This window comes from Lichenostomus cassidix, chromosome 7 (genome assembly GCF_008360975.1).
Source record: "Lichenostomus cassidix isolate B80296 chromosome 7, HeHo_3.0, whole genome shotgun sequence".
In the NCBI taxonomy this organism is placed as follows: Eukaryota; Metazoa; Chordata; class Aves; order Passeriformes; family Meliphagidae; genus Lichenostomus; species Lichenostomus cassidix.
This window is the reverse complement of record NC_139488.1, coordinates 23553455-23572746: the sequence shown is the minus strand read 5'-3', so window position 1 is coordinate 23572746 and position 19292 is coordinate 23553455. Positions and strand designations below refer to the sequence as shown.

General features: G+C 49.6%; 1 protein-coding gene across 1 annotated transcript in view; it reads left to right on the top strand.

Moving 5' to 3' along the window:
- The first annotated feature begins 9650 nt into the window (after nucleotides 1–9650).
- IGFBP2 (insulin like growth factor binding protein 2) overlaps nucleotides 9651–19292 on the top strand; it is a 62329-nt gene continuing 52687 nt past the window's right edge. The window contains exon 1 of the mRNA XM_085066849.1: nucleotides 9651–10238. Coding sequence (XP_084922975.1) covers nucleotides 9839–10238 — 400 coding nt within the window. The 5' untranslated portion in view covers nucleotides 9651–9838. The remainder of the gene's footprint in view (nucleotides 10239–19292) is intronic.

Sequence of the window (19292 nt, the reverse complement as noted above, 5' to 3'; positions counted from 1 at the left end):
CTCAGCAGACAAGATCACATTATCCAACCCCTTTTTCCCCACTCTTCACCTGCCTGCATCTTTCCACTTTTCCTGGACAGTAACACCATGTTGTTGTTGGTTTTTTTTTCCTGCATTGGTGTCCTGATTGGTACTGGCTTGATCTTCTATTCAAAATTTTAGCTATTTTTCAGTCTGACTAGATACAGGAAGTATTTTTTCTGGTTTTTGTTTCCTGTGTTTATTTCCTGCGGTTTCAGAAGACATCTTCCTCTTTCTTCAGTCCATTTTGGATCACAGGCCCTGGGGTCTTGAAAGCTGATTCCCCGGAGAAGCTGCTGTTTCCCCAGCCTGCCTGCTAAAAGCAAGGAGCAGTTCTGTCAAACATGTGCAAAAACGTTACTCAAATGGTTCCTGCTCCCTCTTTTACAGCTATAGTACATCCACACATTCACATTGTTACCTGTTACTGTTCCAGCTGGCAGCTTCACAATCCCATGTGCTGCAGGACAGAATCTTTCTAATCAAGCCCCCCCCTTTCTGGGAATGTGCACTGTTCACCCTTACACCTGGCTGAGGAAAAGATTCAATCAGCAAATTAAAAAATAAACAAAGCAAGTTTGAAGAGAAGCAGATATTTCTGTCCTTTATTTTGGGATGCTCTCTCTTTGTTCTCAGCACAAGTTAGAGTGTGTGCATCATCAAAGGAGTTTAAATTGTGGTTCAAATCTCAAAAGACACTGCGGGAAACCAGCACCAGTTGCTGTGCATTTGCTTCCTGTAAAAGGTCAGCACTAGGCTGTACTTGCTGGGAGAGTTAAAAATGCTGAAGGAAATTATATACTCATTTCCCTTTGAATGCTTGTAGTGCACAGGCTCCTGGTTCTCTTAGGTTCTTCTGGAAAATCCCAGCAATGAAAATAAGTGGGCTTTACTCCAGCTCACAGCTGTTCTGGTAGGTAAAAGAGTGAGTAACTGGTTTATTGCCTTAGACAAGGGCATGTTTGCTCCTGACTGCTCCCTGTTCCCCCCTGCAGCCACACTAGCAGTGCCCACTGGGACAGAGTAACAGGAGGGAGAGCTGGATGCTGTAGCAGGATGGATACAGCATGAATCCAGAAAATGGATCAGGTTCTGCTTGGGTAGATATCCCAAAAGCCAGGGTATTGCATAGGGTTTGGGGGGAGGTAGATTTGGACCCTCCACTTTAGAGCTTGTGGGGGAGGGAGGAGAACCTGTGCTTGCAGAAGGCTCATTAGAAAACAGCTCTCTCTGGTGGGGTGGGTTTCATCTGGAATCTGTGAGAGACAATAAACAGGATGTCCCACAATGACATTTTTATAGAGCTGCTTTGCAGAGTGGGGCTGTGCTTAAAATCCAAATTTAGTTTATTTGAGTGGGAGCATCCTCAGCTTTACTGTCTGCTTGCTTTCAAAGCAACATGATAGAGCTTGGCTCATGCAGCTCTGATGTCCAGGCAAACCCGTGATCTGGATCCCTCCTGCTATCTTCCTAAAAGCCCCCTGTCCTTCCCTTGAGCTACACTGTGCTCATGCTTTGAGACTTTAGCTGTAATGAATTTGTGAAGGGTTAATTAGCAAGCTGTGCTCTGCAGCAGAGATGACTTCATTTTAAGGTTTAAGCATCTTTGTACATCAGGCCAGTAAAATATTCTTGGAAATAGACACAGAGCTATAAACCTAAAATCATGCTCTACTGCTGAGTGAGATACAAGAATCTTTAATAAAAGGTCTGGTTAATTACTAGCATGTGATGCAAAGTGACCAGGAGAGGCTGTAGGCTGTGTTTTTTCAACCTGGAGAAGAGAGGGCAAGAGCCAGTTGCTGTATTTGACTCTCCAAAGGGATGGTTCGGAGAGGATGGAGCAGAGAGGCACCACAAACAGACAAGAAACAACAGGGACACAGTTGCTGTGAGGGAAGTTCTGTCTCAATAAAAAGAAAATAATTTCACAGGGAGAGTGGTTTAGCTCAGAGTGCCTTTGGATCTCCATCCCTGGAGATACTCAAAACTGGATCAGAACAGACCCTGAGTAACCTTTTCCAGCTCTGAAGGGGAGATCTGTAGGTCTCCAGCTGAACCCTCTGTTTTGCACAGCATCTGTTTGCTTTAGGTGGGGAACTCCAGGGGGTATTGGTTTGTGGGGTTACCAGGGGACCTTTTCTTAGGGTGGAAGGAATATACAGGCTTGGGTAGTGGTGGCCCAACCTTCTTACTTCAGTCATGCCTTTTCTTTGGCAGGGTGTCCACGTCAGCAAGGAAATGAAGAGCCTGTTAGTCCAGCTCCTCCTCTGTCACAGCGAGGGTCCAGAGAAGCAAGCCAGAAACCAGCAGTGATGCTTGGAGGTAAAGTTGCAGAAGGGGTCTTGCTTGTGGGCTGCACACCAGTGCTTGTGTTCACAGCCTGGTACATATAAACATACTGAAGAAATGGAAAGACTCACTGCTGTAGGAGTGTCCTGCAAGGGGAAACCCTCCTGCCAAGGCTGCCTGGCTGTCTCAGCAGGGCTGCACCAGTGCAGGAGGGCTCATTGTGCTACCTCGGGGTGAGATCATCCAGATCATCCCCTCCCACACCTGTCTTGACAGGTTGTGTGCTTAAAAGCATATGATTAAATGCTGTGAGTTGAGGCCCTGTGCTTTTCTGCTGGCCCCTGGCTTTAGAACTGCTATCAGTTGAGCATTTGTGCTGCTCATCAGGGATATTTCTCTGAACTGAAGAGCAGGAAAGGACACTTTTATATAGGGTTGCTTCCTCAGTCTTTCTCCTGTTCTGTTGCTGAAGAGGGCAAGGGGTTTTGTCTGGAGGCAGAAGGGCAGAATTGGTGTTGCCCCAAGGTGCCCTACAAGTGGTCTCTGCCTTTGCTACTGAGTGGGGTCGGAGGTGGGATAGAGCCTATCTGGGGCCTGGGGAGCTATAGGATTGGGACCTGTTTCTGCAAGATGCTCTGTCCCCTCAGCTCTTGGCTCCATCTTCCTCCACCTTGGCCACATATCCAGAAATGAGTCAGACCAACAGAGGTGCAGACACAGAGCCAGGGGAACGGGACTGGAGAAATTCTTGTTTAAGAAGTACAGAGGGGGTTAAAGGCAACACAGCCCTGTGGGCTCCCTAGTCCTGGAGCAGCTCCTGTTCCTCAACAGCCAGGAGACTGTGAGTGCCTGGGGTCTCCTTTGTGCTAGACATAATTGTCAGTGTACCTTCAAACACTTCTCTTGCCCTAGGAGAGCTCTGTGCTCTGAGTCAAGATCTGAATGGCCTGTCTTGCCCCAGCCAAAACACGACTGTTCCCTGTATTTCTTCCAGTACTTGTTTTATTTGTCCCATGAGACGAATAAAGTTACTTCCCCGAGGAGGCTTTGACACAGGCAGCTAGAGACCAGCAGCTGGAGTCCTTTCTTAATATGTAGTCGCACCACACTCTCCTTTCCTTCATCCTGTTCCATCCAAGCACTTTCTGTGGACTCGTGTAAGCAATCCCTGCTCTCCCTGGGGCTGCAGCCCCTTTCCACTCCATTCCTGCATGCAATGTTGTTACTCAAAGCAGTATCCCAGCATGGTGCCTGGAAAAGAGCTGTTTTCTCTCCTGAGTAGGTTCTCCAAAGCTGTTATTACTTTTCCAACAGCAAATACAAAGCAAGTGGAAATGTTGGCTGATGCTGCTAAAAAAATTCTTAAGCATCTATGTGTGCTTTGAAATACTGTCATCCCGCTGCCCTGCTCCAGGGGTACCAGGCACCGAAGGAAAGCCTGTCAAGGTAAATGTCAAAGAGATCTTTGGGTTCTCGTATCTGTCAGGGGGATTCTGTCCATTTTCCATTTCAGAGGCTGAGAGGCCTCTCCAAGAAGCTGGACCCTTTAGCATCTGGACTCACTGAAACAAAGGGATTTTTAATCTAACTTTTATCTTGGGATCTAAATCCCCATGGAAACCAAGGATCATATTGGAAGACTCGGTAGGTGTACAGAATGTGGTGACTCTCATGCCCACACATGTGAATTTTCGGGAGCACTCCTACTACTGAAATCATGGTTGAGTGGTCTGGAGAGGGAAGGTCTCTGAAGCCAAAAGAACAGGTCCTCAGGTAAGAAGCAAGGGCTGTTAGTCACCAAACATGGGCAGTACTAATCCCCATTCCCTGTAGGTTATGGCTGGGATTTTGTGATGTCTGTAAAGCCACTGAGAATTTAGGTTCTTTGGAAACAAGTCACCTTCTGCTGATATCCTGAGAACTGCCACGAGGAAACTGTAATAAAGAAGCTGTGAAATAGTACCAGGTCCTTTAGCCGCTCAAGGCCCACTTGAAACAAAGATTTGTTTAAATTAGGAATATCTCTGCAAAGATGCACTGCTACCTCGGACTGAGCTAAAGGCTCTTCCTTCCCCTCCCTCAGTTACATCTCCTTGCTAGGTCCTCTTCCAAGAGCAATTAGCTCTGGTACCTGCAGAAATCAAGGACAGCCTCCACACAAATCCTCTCTGCTTTTGTTTTATCATCCCTATAAGCCAAGTCAGTGCCTGATCTGCCTAGGTCAATATTCAACCGTTTTTCCTTACCCCCTCCTGCTCAGCTGCTTGGTTTCAAACTGCTCTGTACACTGGAGACTAATGAAGGCATCTTTGAGGGAAGCTTAGGGATGACGGAGGAGTGACTACTGGGGGGTCCAAATGCACAAGGCTCTGTTATGTATGGCAACTGCAGACCAGACAGACTTGTGACACCCTGCCTCCCTCCCCTGCACCCCCGCTGGAGAGCAGCAGTGCCTGGGAGGTGGGTGAGTATGCAGCACCTGGCCCCTGATCCTGACAATCACCACTGCTTTATGCCTTCCAGCTAATGGGTGGTTTTAGGTTTGCTAATCTCTAATCACTGCTGGAGAAACCTAAACAAACTAGGCTGGACCATTCCAAAGCATTCATAATTACTGGATCAGGCTCAAAGATAATGCATTTAGGGCTGCTCTAAAAACATTTCAGATAGGGTGAATGTAAATAAAGTGGCCTATAATTGACCCTTCTGCTGACATCTGAACCCTGGCTGCTCTGATGCACCTGGGGAAAACAATATGAGGATGGAGAGGGGTGCCTGGGGCATGAGGCAGGTCCAGACCTACCTCTGAGTGTGACCTGTGGAGCAACAGAGCTAAGAGTGTGGATCAGAGGCACAGGAGCTTGTGGGGTTCCTAAGCCCCTTGCATGGGAGCCAACCAGGCTCCTGAGAACAAGTGCTGATGGAAGTGTGAAACATGCTGATGAGTTTTGGGGGGATGCAAGTACCAGAGGCTGATGTGCAAACACAGGTCTAACTCTGGCAGTTCAGGTAAGGTTTGCAGCGACCATCTGGGCACCTAACCCTGATGAGCAAGATGTCATGTTGGGAACTAATTTCGTTTATTTCGTTTATTTCCTCGAAAGCTTGCTGTTTACAATGTTATTGTTTTGGGGAGCAGCTGTGGGCAGGATGTAACGAGTGGGTCTCGCCAGTGCCTTCCTCCTTCCTGCAGGGCTCTGCTCAGCTCACTCCCACCACCCCAATTCAGTGGGCAAAGCTGCTGAACTGGGGTGGCTGAAAGCAGGTTAAGTTTCATGCGGCAAGGCAGCATGGTAGGAGCATTGGGACCTACAGTCCTGGGGAGTGTGTAGGGAGGGACAGTGAGCCAATTCCTTGGCATCCTATAGCCTGGATTTAAAGGCTTAATGTTCCTTTTGAGGGGGAGCAAGGGTACCCCCTGCAGAGAACAGAGATCATGGCAGAGCTGCTTCTTCCCCTGCTGCCTATTCACCCTGGCCTTGTGCATGTTCCCCTGGCAGTCCCTGGGAAGGGATGGGGGCGAGGGAGGGAAAACCCCCTGTCATCCCACTCTGGTGTGCTTCCCTGTGAGCCAGAGGCAATTCCCACATCCCAGTACCTTTTACTCATGGCCGAACTTTGCTGAATCTCCAGCGAGAAAGCAAAACGTTGGCCACCAAATACATCAATCCCAACCTTCCTCCTCACAGCCTCCTCCCCTTCATCATCACCTGCCCCTCACCACACCAGCTCCGGGACTCGGGAGACACATAAAGCACTTTGTGTCAATCTACTGCAAAGGAGGACTTTAAAAATAATAACACTATTTTAATCTTCTTGACTCTTTTTTTTTTCCCTTTCTTTCTTAACCCCTCCCCTGCTCCCCATTACCCATGAAGCAAAAATGAGGGAAAGAAAAAGGCAGAAGGGCACTTTGTTTTCTCCCCCCACACACTCAGAGCTGTAAAATACTTCTTAATCATTGGGAGCAAGAGGATCTCCGTGCTGGGCCTCAACTTTTTGTTTGTGAGTTTATTTTTCCTAATTCATCCTTGACAAAGGACAGAGCCATAAAAGAATCAACCAGCACGTCTGTGGGAAAAAACTGCCCTGAAAAGGGTCGGAGGAATACTGTAGCATTTCCAAACAATTCCAAGGGCTAAAGCCTGTGTGAGACGCAGCTTCAGCTATAACTTGCCTTTCTAGGAACAAGCCTACATCTGTTTGGCAATGCCATATTTTGTAGGGTAAAATAAACCCTTGAGAACAAACAGGCCAGCTTATCCAGAGGGGTAAATGCCTGGGAACAGAGCTCACTTGTTAATCCTAAAACTGTCAGCAAAGACCCACTGGAGAAATTATAGCTGGCCATGGGCACTCAAGCTGTTTCCCTCTGCCTCCCCGCCTCCCCCCATCCCCACAACAGCTGTAAAATCTTCTTTATTGTTCTGCTGGAGTTGGAGAGCAGCACAGAGAGGTCTCCTAGCCCAGCGCTGCAGCAGCAGGGGCAGGGGAACATCTGATCCATTGTATCTGCACCGGTGTTATTGCTTCAGTGGCGGACAAAGAAAATGACGGCAATAAAAGAAGAACAGCCCGAGCACCTACTAAAGAGGCATATGAACAGGAAATCCTGGTTCGTTCCCACATCTGAGCTGCGTACAGTTTCTTTCCCTACAGGATCATTATGTTTAATGTCGTCCTGCAATTCAGGCAGCTGAGCCAGTGGAGCCCCTTCCCTCCCCCTCATCTCTACCTTCCCTTCTCTCATCAGATTTCGAGCCCTCCCTGTGGAAAAATGATTTGTGCACAAGCAGCCTACACAACGGTGCTTAGAAGGAATTTGCCCCTGCCAGGAGTTATTAATGGCACCCCAGTAAATGCCCCCAGCAAAACGGGCCGCTGCAAGCATCAAGTGCGTGTTGAAAATTCGGACTTAAATCGTCCCTTGGGGAATGACCTATTGGCCACCTAAAAAACGCAGGATTGGTTTGCTGTATAATTAAGTTCAGGCCATCTCTTGTGCTTACACATGCAGAAACCCAGATGTCAGCTTGGTGCGAGTCAAAGTTCTGGGCTCTTTTAAAGCACCAGAAGACAGACCGTGAGGGCATAACATTTGCCACTGGAAGAAAAGCTACTTTGAATACTTGGAATATTTAACTGACTACAACAGATAATTAGCCAAACCCTCTTACGCCTCCAAATATAGATTCATTAGTCATATGAAAATATCTCATTGGAACCAAATGTGAGTCATTAGTGAAGTCAACAGCAGATCATAAAAAAGGTACTGAGAGCCTCCTTCCCGCTATCCCCGAGAAGTTGTAAGTGTGCAATGAAAATAATTCGCTCCATTTTCTATTGAACATCTGCTGGGAAATCTGTTTAAAAGGGAGGCTTTTGAAAGGCTGCTGGTATGCAGGGCTGTGCATCCCATTTTCCCACTTTGAGATTTGCGGGAGTAATAATTGCAAATTCTGTGCTGGGCTTTTTTACTGTGGTTTTTTTTCTTTTTGTCTTCTTGAAGAAACTTTCTCAAGTCACTTAGGCTAAAATTTGGGCTCTGTGATATAAAGAAAGGTTTCATAACATGAAGTAGAATAAAAATCTCTTTGTTTTTTGCTTGTAATTTCAGGGGAACATATTTGTTGGCTTGGAATTTCGGAGTTCCCTAAACTCACAGCAATGAGTGCTGCTGCCACAGAGACCCCAAAAACAACTGGATAGTTTCCAAAGTGAAATGGGGCTGGTTAAAATCAGTGTCCAGCTTAAGCAAGGTGCAAACAAGCAATGGTGTGTTTTAAAAATTAAAGCAAATGGGTAGCTCCTCTATGGCAAGGTATCTGCAGCATGATGGGCAGACAGAGAAAGGGACCATGCTTGATTAAAGTCTTGTAAAACCTGAGTTATTGTTTGGGAAGACCCAGGGACTGGGATGGGATTGCATACTCAATCCCAGGATGTATCATGGATTTCACAGAGCATGCTGAACTCTGCAGTCCATCAACCTACCCTGCAGTCATCAATCTCACAAACAAACATGTTGTTGTATAACTCCAGAGCCGTGAGTAATCCTGTGCCAAAAGTTGTGTCGCACAAGTCGTCAACAGCAGCATTTTGCATTTTTCCTAATTTGAAAAAAACCCAAAACCAAAACAACACAAAATTACACCAGCAGATTTTAAATGCTCCAAAGCTGACATTTTCCCGTGGCTAAGAGAACTCGGGCTGCCCCAGTACTTGCCTTTAACCATACACCCCCTCAAAGATATTAACTGAGTTTTCCAGCTTCATTAGTTCAGTTGCATTCCCTTGGCTTTGTTGTCGCTATTTTTTAATTATGGAAAAAGTCACTTCTATGTAATACTCCTTGCACTTAAAATCTTCTGTGTAGCCTGCAACAGTCAGGCAGCAGGAAAAGGAGTGTTATAGGGGTTTGAAATGGGCATTTCACACCAAAATCTCAAAGCTCAGAGACCTCTGTCTCTGCACCTCTGGCTGTACCCCACTGTTGGTCACTCTTGTCAGGCAGTGCAACAAGAAGTGCTGAGTCGGCTGCAGATGGCTTTGATCAGGGGGTAACTGAGCTGTGGGCAGCCAGGCTGGAGACATGGGGCATCCCTATGGGCATGGGGCCCTGGGTTCCCAAGAGGTCTCACCCAACCGCAGGGTTCTGTTCCCATGGAGGCAGGGTGGCTCCCAGGCCCAACATCTGGTGAGCAACTGGGTGTTGGGACCGTCCCTGAGTGCAGGTTTTGTCCCCCATCCCATGGTGGCACCTGTACTGCAATGTGGCTGCTCGTGCCAGGCCTGGCACTTTGGGGGCAGCGGGGTGAGAGCAGGCCCTTGCTTACCCTCCAGCTCCCCTCTTGTTTCTGGGGGTGTGGAAATCACCCAGTTCCCCCTCTCGCAGCACTAGCTGTTGCTGTGAGGCATGACCCCAGCCCTCTGGTGGAGTAGGATCTCCATTCCTTCCTGTTCTATGTGTCCCTGTGCAGCGGCTCTTGGCTCGCTCCGCGCTCGGCCTCGCCGCACTCAGCGGGCAGAACCCCATCCCTGAGGGAGACCTTGCCTCCCTCTGCAGCAGGTCCTCTCCCCGTGTAGGTCACACTCCCCACTTCCTCTCTGGCTCATCCCCAACCCTGTGTGCGGCTGTCCCCAGCCCGTTCCGGGGCTGATCCCCGCTCATCACCGGCACGGACAGCCCCGACCCCCGCGGGGGAAGGGGGGCGGGCGCGGGGGCGGCTCTAGGACCCAGCGGCGGCGCGGCGCGCCCGGCCCCGCTCAGCCCCGCTCAGCCCGACTCCGCGCTGAGCCGTGCCGTGCCGTGCCGTGCCGTGCCGTGCCGTGCCGTGCCGTGCCGTGCCGTGCCGTGCCGTGCCTCGCCTCGCCTCGCCTCGCCTCGCCTCGCCGGGCCGTGCTGTGCCTCGCCGGGCCGTGCCGTGCCACGCCGCCCGGTTCCGCTCCTCTCCGCCCCGCGCCGCCCCGCCGGGGGGCCGAGCGGCGCGTCCACCTGCCGGCCCCGCCGCCCGTCAGTCCCACCATGGCGCTCGGCGGGGTCGGGCGCGGCGCGGCGCGGGCCGCCTGGCCGCGGCTGCTGGTGGCGGCGGCGGCGGCGGCGCTGGCGCTGGCGGGGCCGGCGCTGCCCGAGGTGCTGTTCCGCTGCCCGCCCTGCACGGCGGAGCGCCTGGCCGCCTGCCCCCCGGCTGCCCGCCCGCCCTGCCCCGAGCTGGTGCGGGAGCCGGGCTGCGGCTGCTGCCCGGTGTGCGCCCGCCTGGAGGCCGAGGCGTGCGGTGTCTACACGCCGCGCTGCGCCGCCGGCTTGCGCTGCTACCCCGACCCTGGCGCCGAGCTGCCTCTGCAAGCCCTGGTGCAGGGACAGGGCACCTGCGCCCGCCGCCGCGACACGGCCGAGTACGGCACCAGCGCCGAGCGCCCCGCAGGTGAGCTGCGCCCGGCCCCGGCCTCCGCGGGTCCGGCACGGCGCGCCCAGAGCCGCGCACCGGGGACCGGGCGCTGCGCCCCGAGCGCCGGGGACCTGGGGCTGGGGACCGCCCTCCGGGCTTCGGGCACCGGGGACAGTGCATCGTGCACCGCTGCCTGGGCAGCGGGCACTGGGGTCGGTGCGTCGTGCCCCGCACTCCGGGCGCTGGGGACAGGTGGCCGCTGGGCACCGCGCACTCGGGAGCGTGTGCCGGGGCAGCGCCGGGGCCCCGGATCGGCCAGGGGACAAAGGAATCCTGAAGGGTGACCCCAAGGGGGTCCTGCCGGGGCAGAGGGACCCCGCGGGAGGGTAGGCAAGGGTGGTCCCTGCGGGAGAGGAGCGAGAGGAAGTCCAGGGAAGCACAAAGAGGAAAAGAATGAGAGGGGCGCTGGAGGGGGAATAAAGCATGAGCGCATCCCTGAGATGGGCAAAATGGGATATTTGGGGGGTGCAATTATTTCGGGGATTAGAGGGGTTTCCTTGGCATGGGAGGGGGGAATACAGGGGCTTCTCCAGGAGGCAGGCTGGAGACTGGGGTCTTTAAGGGAAAAAAAACCCACCATGGGAACAGGTAAGCGTGAAGTTTGGGGAGATGCAGCTGAGGGGCGGGGAGAGTCCTTCGGGGAGCATGGGGAAGTGAACGTTCAGATCTGTGTTTGGTGGAGGAGTAAAGCCACCGTGAAGGGTGATGGATGCCCCAAAGATACGGGCAAAGGCGGTGTGGGAGACCATGTGCTGCCTGGTGGGAAGGGGGAGGCTGAGGCACTGCGGGGGCCCTGCTAGTGAGGAACTTGTTCCCTATGGCCACCCTTCCAGCAGAGCCCTCTGGCAGCTCCCGTGGGGATCCTGCCTCCCTCAGGCCCCCCTGCTCCGGGCACTGGGTGCAGGGAGAAGAGGAGCATCCCCGGAGGGCGCAGCTCCGGGGACAGGGACGCCAACAGGCTCCTGACCTGTTGCTGTGATTGCCGTGGGAGGGAGCGCTCTTGGGGTTGCCAGTGCAGCAGTGCTGGGCTTTATTAATGCCTCCTCTCCCCTGCGATCGGCTGCAAGCTCTTTCCTTTTCCGTGAGATGTTCAAAATTGGCAAATCAGCTCTGGAAATAGAAACCAGCACTTTCTCCTTTGTAATCACCCCTCCTTGACTTCTGCTGCTTTGCTGGTTTTGCTCCCCTGGCTGTGACGGGGGCTCTGACCCTGTTTGCATAACTAGTTCAGCAGCACGACTTTGAATTCCCTCTGTTCCCTTTTGAGGCTTTATTTAAAGGCTCTCTGAACCGGGCTGTATCTCTTGGCTTCCCTCTCCGTGAGGATGGGAATGCAGCCAGGTACCTGTGCATGCTGCTCAGGTACCTGTGCATGCTGCCCTGCTCGAGGAGGAGAGATGGAGAGAGAGGAGTGAAGGAAAAACAGCAGCAGGGAGAACTTCGCACGTTTCAAGCTGCTGCTTTGCACAGCCAGGCTCGTGATTGCTGTTGTCCCCACTCCTGTCCCCTCTCCTGTCCTTGCTCCTTTGCCCAGCTGTGAAGGGCTGTGGACAGCCGGGACTCTGGAGAACATGTTGATGTGAAATCTTCTTTGACTACAGAATATGAATATCAAGGGAATGAATTTTACACTCTCCAGGAGAAGCTAAGGGCATTTAGATTCAAGGAATTTGGCGCTCGCTTCCAGGCTTATGCTTTTACAAAAAGTTGGGGTGGGAGGAGGGCATTGTAGTGATGGGCTGAGAGGTGATTTTCTGAGTTAGGGCTTCTTTTTTTCTTTCATGAACTTTAATTCAGAATTATGTTAACTTCACTCAGTATTTTGCTTGATTTTATGATCTTTATTACTTTACAGTGTGTGATTTATTTGACTGTATCTCTGTGTGTAATACACAGAGACATAAATTGCACAGTTTAAGGACACTATAATGTATGTGGTGCTCTGTAATATCCATAGGGGGTGAATAATAAAAATACTGGCACATCTTTCACCAGCGTGATGTGAAACATGCAGCTGGAATATTCACAGTTGAGCATGTCTTGGCAGAGTAGCATGGACATCCAGAAAAGGGTTTGCACTCTTCAGATTACAAAACTTTTAACAGGTTGTTGTAGCCATTAGGAAAAAAAATCCCAACCCAACCAAAACAACCAAACCCACAACAAAAACAAAACCTGAATCTGCCAGCTTCACTTGATACTCTTCAGACTCTCATCTTTGATCCCATCTGCACTGTGCTTGCTGAACATATAGGAGGGAGCTGAGTTTGCTTTTAGTTTTAAGCAGTGTCAGGGAAAGCACTCTGGCACCCAAAAGAGCAGGGACTGGAATTTGCTTTCAAATGCTGATGTTAAGCCAGTTTCAAGAGTGCCCCAAGAGCAAGTTTTTGCCTGCAAAAAGCAGGTGTTGAGGGTTTTTTTGGTGTGGTTGGTTTTGTGGTACTTTTTTTTCTTTTAAAATGTGCTTAAAGGTATTTACCCTTTTTCCCCTTTCCAGCTTGAAAAGGCTCCTTTGGCTGATTCAGGACTGGAATGCAGAGCTCGTGCTATTCCTAAATTAAGAGGTTGGCAAGTTTTTTTGTCCCTGATGAGAGGCAGAAGGATTGCCCAAATGAAACAAGGAATAAAACTCTGCAAATTCTCCTGCTATGGCTCCAGCATTGTTTAGTCTTCCACTAAGCTCTGTAAAGCCAATCCTGAAATGGTTGTAGGCGGAAAGTAACATAAACCACCATGTAGCTAAGAAGCAGGGGATGTTGCTCATTGCACAAGAGGCTTTGGGTATTTTGGAGATGTTGGGAATGTTGGAACAAAATAGCAGCAGTCTGTGGAAATCAGTCTGAGAACTTCTACCCTCCCCGGGGAGGTGAGTGCATCAACTCCCACCAGTGGTGGGAGAGAGGTAGAGGCTCAGCATCTCCAGGGATCAGGGCCTTGCAGATAGTTTTGGTGCCTCTGCACCACGCTCCTTTGCAGTTCGTTTCAGGTCATGGTGTAACAAGTCTCCGTGCTGCTGACTGGAACCGTCTGACCTGGGGACAGAGTTGTTACTGTGTGTGCAGAGCTCGCAGAGCTCATGCTGGTCTTGAGTGTATTTATTCTCTCTCAGCACCTCAGCAAGATTATCACGCTGCTTTGCAGATGGAGTAAATTATCTGCCCAAAGTCCTCCAGGACACAGGGAGCAGAGTGAGGGCTGTCTTAATTTGCTTGTGTCCTGGCAGAAAATGTCCCAGTCCCTATAGCCATCTTCTGTTCAAACAGGCCTAAAGTGGCCAGATGGGTCTTGTAGCCACAGAGTGAGTTGAGAGGCATTTTAGGTACCACTGTGGTTTTTCAACCCCTCCAATCTCAGCCAAAGGGTGGGGATACTGCCTTCTGTTTTAGCCATGATGCACTGGAATCAGGGGCTTGTGTGATGTTGTTTCCCCTTCTGCTGGGTTCAGCTCTCACCGTATGTCAGAGTAGGCTGGTTCAGGAGCTGGTCCTGCAGCAAACCAGCCCCAGAAAACAAGTGTCACATCAATAACCTGAAGTGGCTCCAGGTGCAGCAGGGTGCCCAACAGGGTGCCAAGTGCTGCTCCGAGGTGGGAACTTACTCTAAAAGGTGGAGCAGGGCATATCTTAGTGATGTCAGCAAATGTTCTAGATTGTCTTGCCCAAGCTGAATAGCTGGGCAAGAGAATAGCTGAAGAAGATATTTTCTCCTAATAGAGACAAGATCCTAGGAATAAAACTTGTTCCACTCTGAAAAAAAGGAACTTCTTGAGCCACTGTTCAAAGCTGACTAATTAAGAGAATTTTTTTCCCTTTCCCAGTGCAGTACAATTGCAGTACAATTATTTTGTTTTTGGGATACTTGCACTAATTTAATGGGATATGTCTCAGAACCCACTACTAGCTAATGAGTCCTGCTTTGGAATCTCACTTATTTATTGAAACAAATGTGTTTTTTTAGTCCATGCCAGTGCAAAGTAACCTTTCCAAAGGGAGAGCTGAGCAAAGAATGTGGCTCAAAGCAAATGTGAACTTGGAGGGCTGGGCTTGCCTTATTCACCTGACCAGGGACTCCAGTTTGAACTCCCATAATACAAAAACAGCGTCAAAATAGTTAACTGCTAAAAACACAGCTCGTTTTAACATCCAGCTAAAATCCTTATTTGGATAGCTCCAAATGCCACACATCCTTCCTTACAGGTCAGATGTCAAAACCTTCATTTCCCCTTGGCAGGCAGCTGCTAAAAGACACTTTAATGTATTGCTCCAAAACACAGAAGACTCTGAGGTTGGAGGTAGCATAATGTAACTGGAATTTTAACAGCAACTTGAAAACCATGCCAGTAATGCTATGAATGCATTTTTCATGTCTACTGAATTGCCAGGAAGACTTCTGCTTTTCTCCTGCTTTTATAAGGAAATGAAGCATCCGTTATGATCTTTATGTGCATGTGTGTATCTGTCCTTCTGCCCCCACAACTTCTGACCCTGTCAGTCAAGTTGGTGGATCCAGCACAGCAGTGCATGTCCTGAAAGTACTGCATTGCTAAAACACGGGTGAGGAGTAGAGGAGGGCCAGGCTGGGAGTGTCCCCTCATCCTATGCTGGAAGCACATGAGCAAGAGGGAGGCTAGTTATGAGTGTGGCAACCAGGCGTTGAGCCTGGCTTATGCAAGCTTGGGCATTGCCACATGCCAGGGAAGACAGCTACCAGAACCAAATCCACAGGAGGGTGTTAATATGATCATAGCCACTACAGCGGCTCTGCCCAGGATAAGCCAAATGTCTGCACAGCTCCTTGCCTTGGAAGAAATTATTAAAAGTGAAATGCAATTAGTAACAGCTGTAGGGATGATAAGTGAATAAGAAAACCACACAGCTCGTCTATCCTCAGTGCCTCTGAGCCTTTGCCAGTAGGTGGACCAGGTCTCCATGCTCCTCTGTGGCAGCTGTGTCTGGTCAAGAGCTAACCTGGTCATCTTATAAGACAATAACACCTTTGTGGAGCAGCTTCTTGAAGATAATACTACCCCCTGCCACAGTCCCACTGGAGTTTGCTGTGGTGCAGGCGATGCTGGTGTGAAAATGGTGGTTTGGAGGGAGAGAGAGGCCTGGGAAGATTTTGAGGCTCTGACCCAAAGCAGAAATGTGTTTTCATGCTGTCCCTTGGCAAATGATCTGTTTCCTTCTTGCCCTTTGCAGTTGTTTCCTTTCCTCTGGATTTCAGGCTTATACTCACTGAGTATGGTATTTGTCAAGGGAACAGCAAGAAGCCCCGTCTGTGAGAAAGTCCATGTCGTTTGTTTTATCCACATCCAGGAATTGAGCTGAGATAAACAATTCAGGAGGCAAACCAGTGAAAACTGGAATGTGAGAGGTGTCTTTGTGTATGGCTCTGTACTAGACCTGGCTGCAGTATCATCTGGGTCTAATTTATCTGTCCAATGGGCAGCTGTCGCTGTTACCCACAAACACAATTGGATTTGTGAAGGCAGGTTTCATCCCAGCAGCCAGCAGCATTCCTGTTCCTGCTTTTCCTGGTCATGTGTTCTGCACTAAGGAGCTAGGAGAAACAGTAGTTTCCCTAGTGGATTTTTTGCATTTCTGTTTGGATTGGACAATTCTAGCTTTCTGAGCATGTCACATCTGCCTTCCCAGCTGAGACTCTGACCCCTTCAGGGAGGATCTTTTGCTCTAAGCAGACAGAGTAAGAGGCAGGCCAAGGCAGAGTGTAAAGATGCTTTATAAAGCATTTCTGTTACAGAAGGAAGGCTGAGCTTGGTGGTGTACTGAGTTTTCAGGCAGAAGAATTCCCATTTTCTTTCCTTGAATTGGGGTGAGATATGTAACTGTGATCATCTGCTTAGCAGACCCTTTCTGTATTAGAGAGATGCAAATCCATTGCCGTTGCTTACACTTCTACTATCGCATCCACCCATCTTCGCCCTGGCTCTTCCTTGGGGAGGTGCTGCCAGAATCAGTGTCATTTAGCAGCACGTACTGAACACATTGTGCTTGGCTTTCCGACTTGTCCTCTCCTACTGTTTGCATCTGCCAAAAGGGGCAGGTTTGTCCTGAGGCTTGCATTAATGCCCCGTGTCTTCCCGGGGGAGAGAGCTGAGGTACATGAGTGCACCAGTGCAAGAACGTGGTGCCTCATGGATGCTGAGTGTGCTGTGGGATTGGGAGGCCAACCATAGTGTGTGGTCCTGCTGTGAACTTGTGAGAGAAGGAAACAACCTTGCTGGTGGTTCTAACAGACTGAGCAGATTATTCTGCTGAGCTGATGTTGTGTCAGCAGTGCCCTGCTTTCTCCCTGGTGCATTCTCATGCTCTGTCATGCAGGTCCTGGTCTTTCTTTGGACCCTAGAGCCAGGATAAGGAGTTAACCCAATCAAATCTTCACTTTTCTGGAAGGATGAGTTTTCTGCCAATTTATCAAATTGCAAATCTAGTCTTTTTATTATTTTCACAAAGACAAACTACCTTCAGCTGACTGAGCCTGACTGAAACATCTCTGCCTACTTTCAGCAGTCACTGCCAGCAAGCTGAAAGGTGTTTCTCATTCACAAACTGGCCAAGTGTGACCTCATTAAACGTCGAGTTGACACCTAATTACAAGAACACGTGATGTGGTGGCTATCCTAGGCAAAGGCTGAAGAGAAAGGGGTTATTGCTCAGTTATTGGAGCTTTGCTGCAGCCCAGCATTTGACAGCTCTTTGTAATTGCATTATTGATTGATTTCTGCTCAGTGTTTTGCCAGACATGTCATTTAGTGAGATACCAGTGGGAAGATGAAGTCTCTTGCTGCATCAGCTTATGGTAGAAATGAATTGTTTAAGGAAGGAAAGAATCAGTAATCATGTGCCTTTCTTAAGGACTGAAATACTGGGAGACATCAGGTCACCATTATAAGCCTTGAACTATACTCTGACGTTGCAGCTTTTATTCTGAAGAAAGCTTCACTGTGCCTCTTGGCTGGTAAGGGAACAAGTTCACTGCCTGGTGCTCTCTATAGTCAAAGATCCCATTAATTCTGCCGGCTGCGAGGAACGATTTCTTGGTATTTCATTCTCGACTGTAATTGAGAGTGACACAAAGCACTGGTGGGAATTGGACTGCATTGAAATCCCTGCTTTTTCTTAATTTTCTGCAGATAAACCAGCTCAGGTGGGATGAGGGTATTTCTAATGTTCTGCCCTTGAAATTTATAACATTTTCAACACTTTGCTGGCAGGAGGCAATTTTAGAGAGATGTTTTTGTGTCTCCTTGCAGCTTGCCCTTGTATCCAGGTGATGCACGATGCCTACAACACTGACACACAGTGCACTGCATTCGCTTGCATGACGTGTGTGGGAGAGTCCTGTAGTCCTGTAACATCATGAAAATTCATGAAGCTTTGCCCAGTATTTTTGCTCCAGACTACAGCAAGATTTTCCCATACAATGTTGCTTTCCAGACTTCAGCCAGACAAGTCTGTTCTCTGCTCTCCTGACTAGTTGTAGAAGACTTAGTCCAGTGAGATGAATTTCTCTTGGCTTGGTGAGGAGATTGTCTGAAACCTTCCCTTGTTTTTTCTTGCTGTTTTCTAACTAGAAAAGGGTGAGCATCTGATGTCCATGTCTTCAAGAGTGTTTGCTGCTCAGTCTGAGGTGACTGGTCAGCTGTTAAAAGTGTTTTTGTGGTTTTGGGTGTCCTTTAAGATCTCTTTGGTACCTCCAAAGATCAGGTCTGTGTCCTTAGTGTGACCAGACTCTGGTAGTGTAGGGAGCACCGTGTATTTAAGAATTCCCGCATTTTGCTCCAATGAAACTGGACAGAATTTGACTTTTTTGGTATGTGGAAAGTTATAGGGGGTCATTTTCTGTTTGGGCCCAGGAGGTTTTGTCTGTAGTTCTCAGTGCACCGTTTGGCTGCAGGCTGAGCCGGGGGGAATGCTTCTCTCCTATTGCGTCCAGAGGGTGAGCTGCTCACCTCCATCTGGCACTTCAAACCAAGCAGAAATGGGGAGGGAAACTCAGGTTTGTTGGAGGGGAGTGGCATGAGGAGAAGCAGGATGGGTGGCTGGCATGAGACTCCATCCTCCCACTGTTGGAGCCCAGAGCTGGTGCTGGGGCTCCTCCTCATAGCCCCAGCTGTGGCTGTAGCTACCAAGGCTGTGGATAATCCAGGATGGCTGGCTCAGAGGCTCCCCAGGGTGCCTGGTTTGTATCCTCTGGGACGTGGCTGCTGGCAGAGTTTGGTATGAAAGTTGGAGCCACCATGGTGTTCTTGTTCTCAGTGAAGCTGATCCAAGAGCCCTGGGACTTTCTGTGGCTGTTTTTAAGTTCCTTTTGGCCCTCCTTGCTCACTGGGCAGTATCTGTGCTAAAGACAAATTCTAGTTGTATTGGTGAATTATATCTTGCTACCTGGGGACACTGCTCAGGGGTGCTGCAACCACCCTTCCCTCAGTAGCTGCTTTGCTCTTCTAGCTTTGCAGCTGAACCAGTGTGAGGAAAATGCTGAGTGATGACACTATAATGAGTCTTAGCACTGCTTTCTGAAGGTTGAAGAACTGTTCCAGGCTCCATCCCAGGCTCTGAATGGGCATCTTATTCCAGCTGATCAAGGATGATGTTCCTTTTACTGAACCTTTTCTCTCTGCACTATTGGGCTCCAACAGCCATTCTTTTTCTAGCATAGTATCCAGCACTAACTAAGGGCCATGATTTCGATATGATCTTTTATGTATAGAGGGCCCATTCCTTTTGTCTGAGCATCATTTGAACTTGATAAATAGAGTGGCAGGGAAACCACTGCTGCACCATCTTGATCTGACTGTGGTGTGAATGAACAAGTAAATAATCTGCCAAGATGGAAGCTGGGATGAGGAGGCCTAGAGCAAAGGCTGGCCATGGTAGGGTACCTCTTCCTTTGGCCATAGTGAGTGAACAGGACTGCTTCCATGGCTTGTGCAGGATTTTGTTTAGGCAGAAATCCAGGTTGTTACAGACAGTCCATTACAGAGATCACCTGGAGCAGAAGATCTGG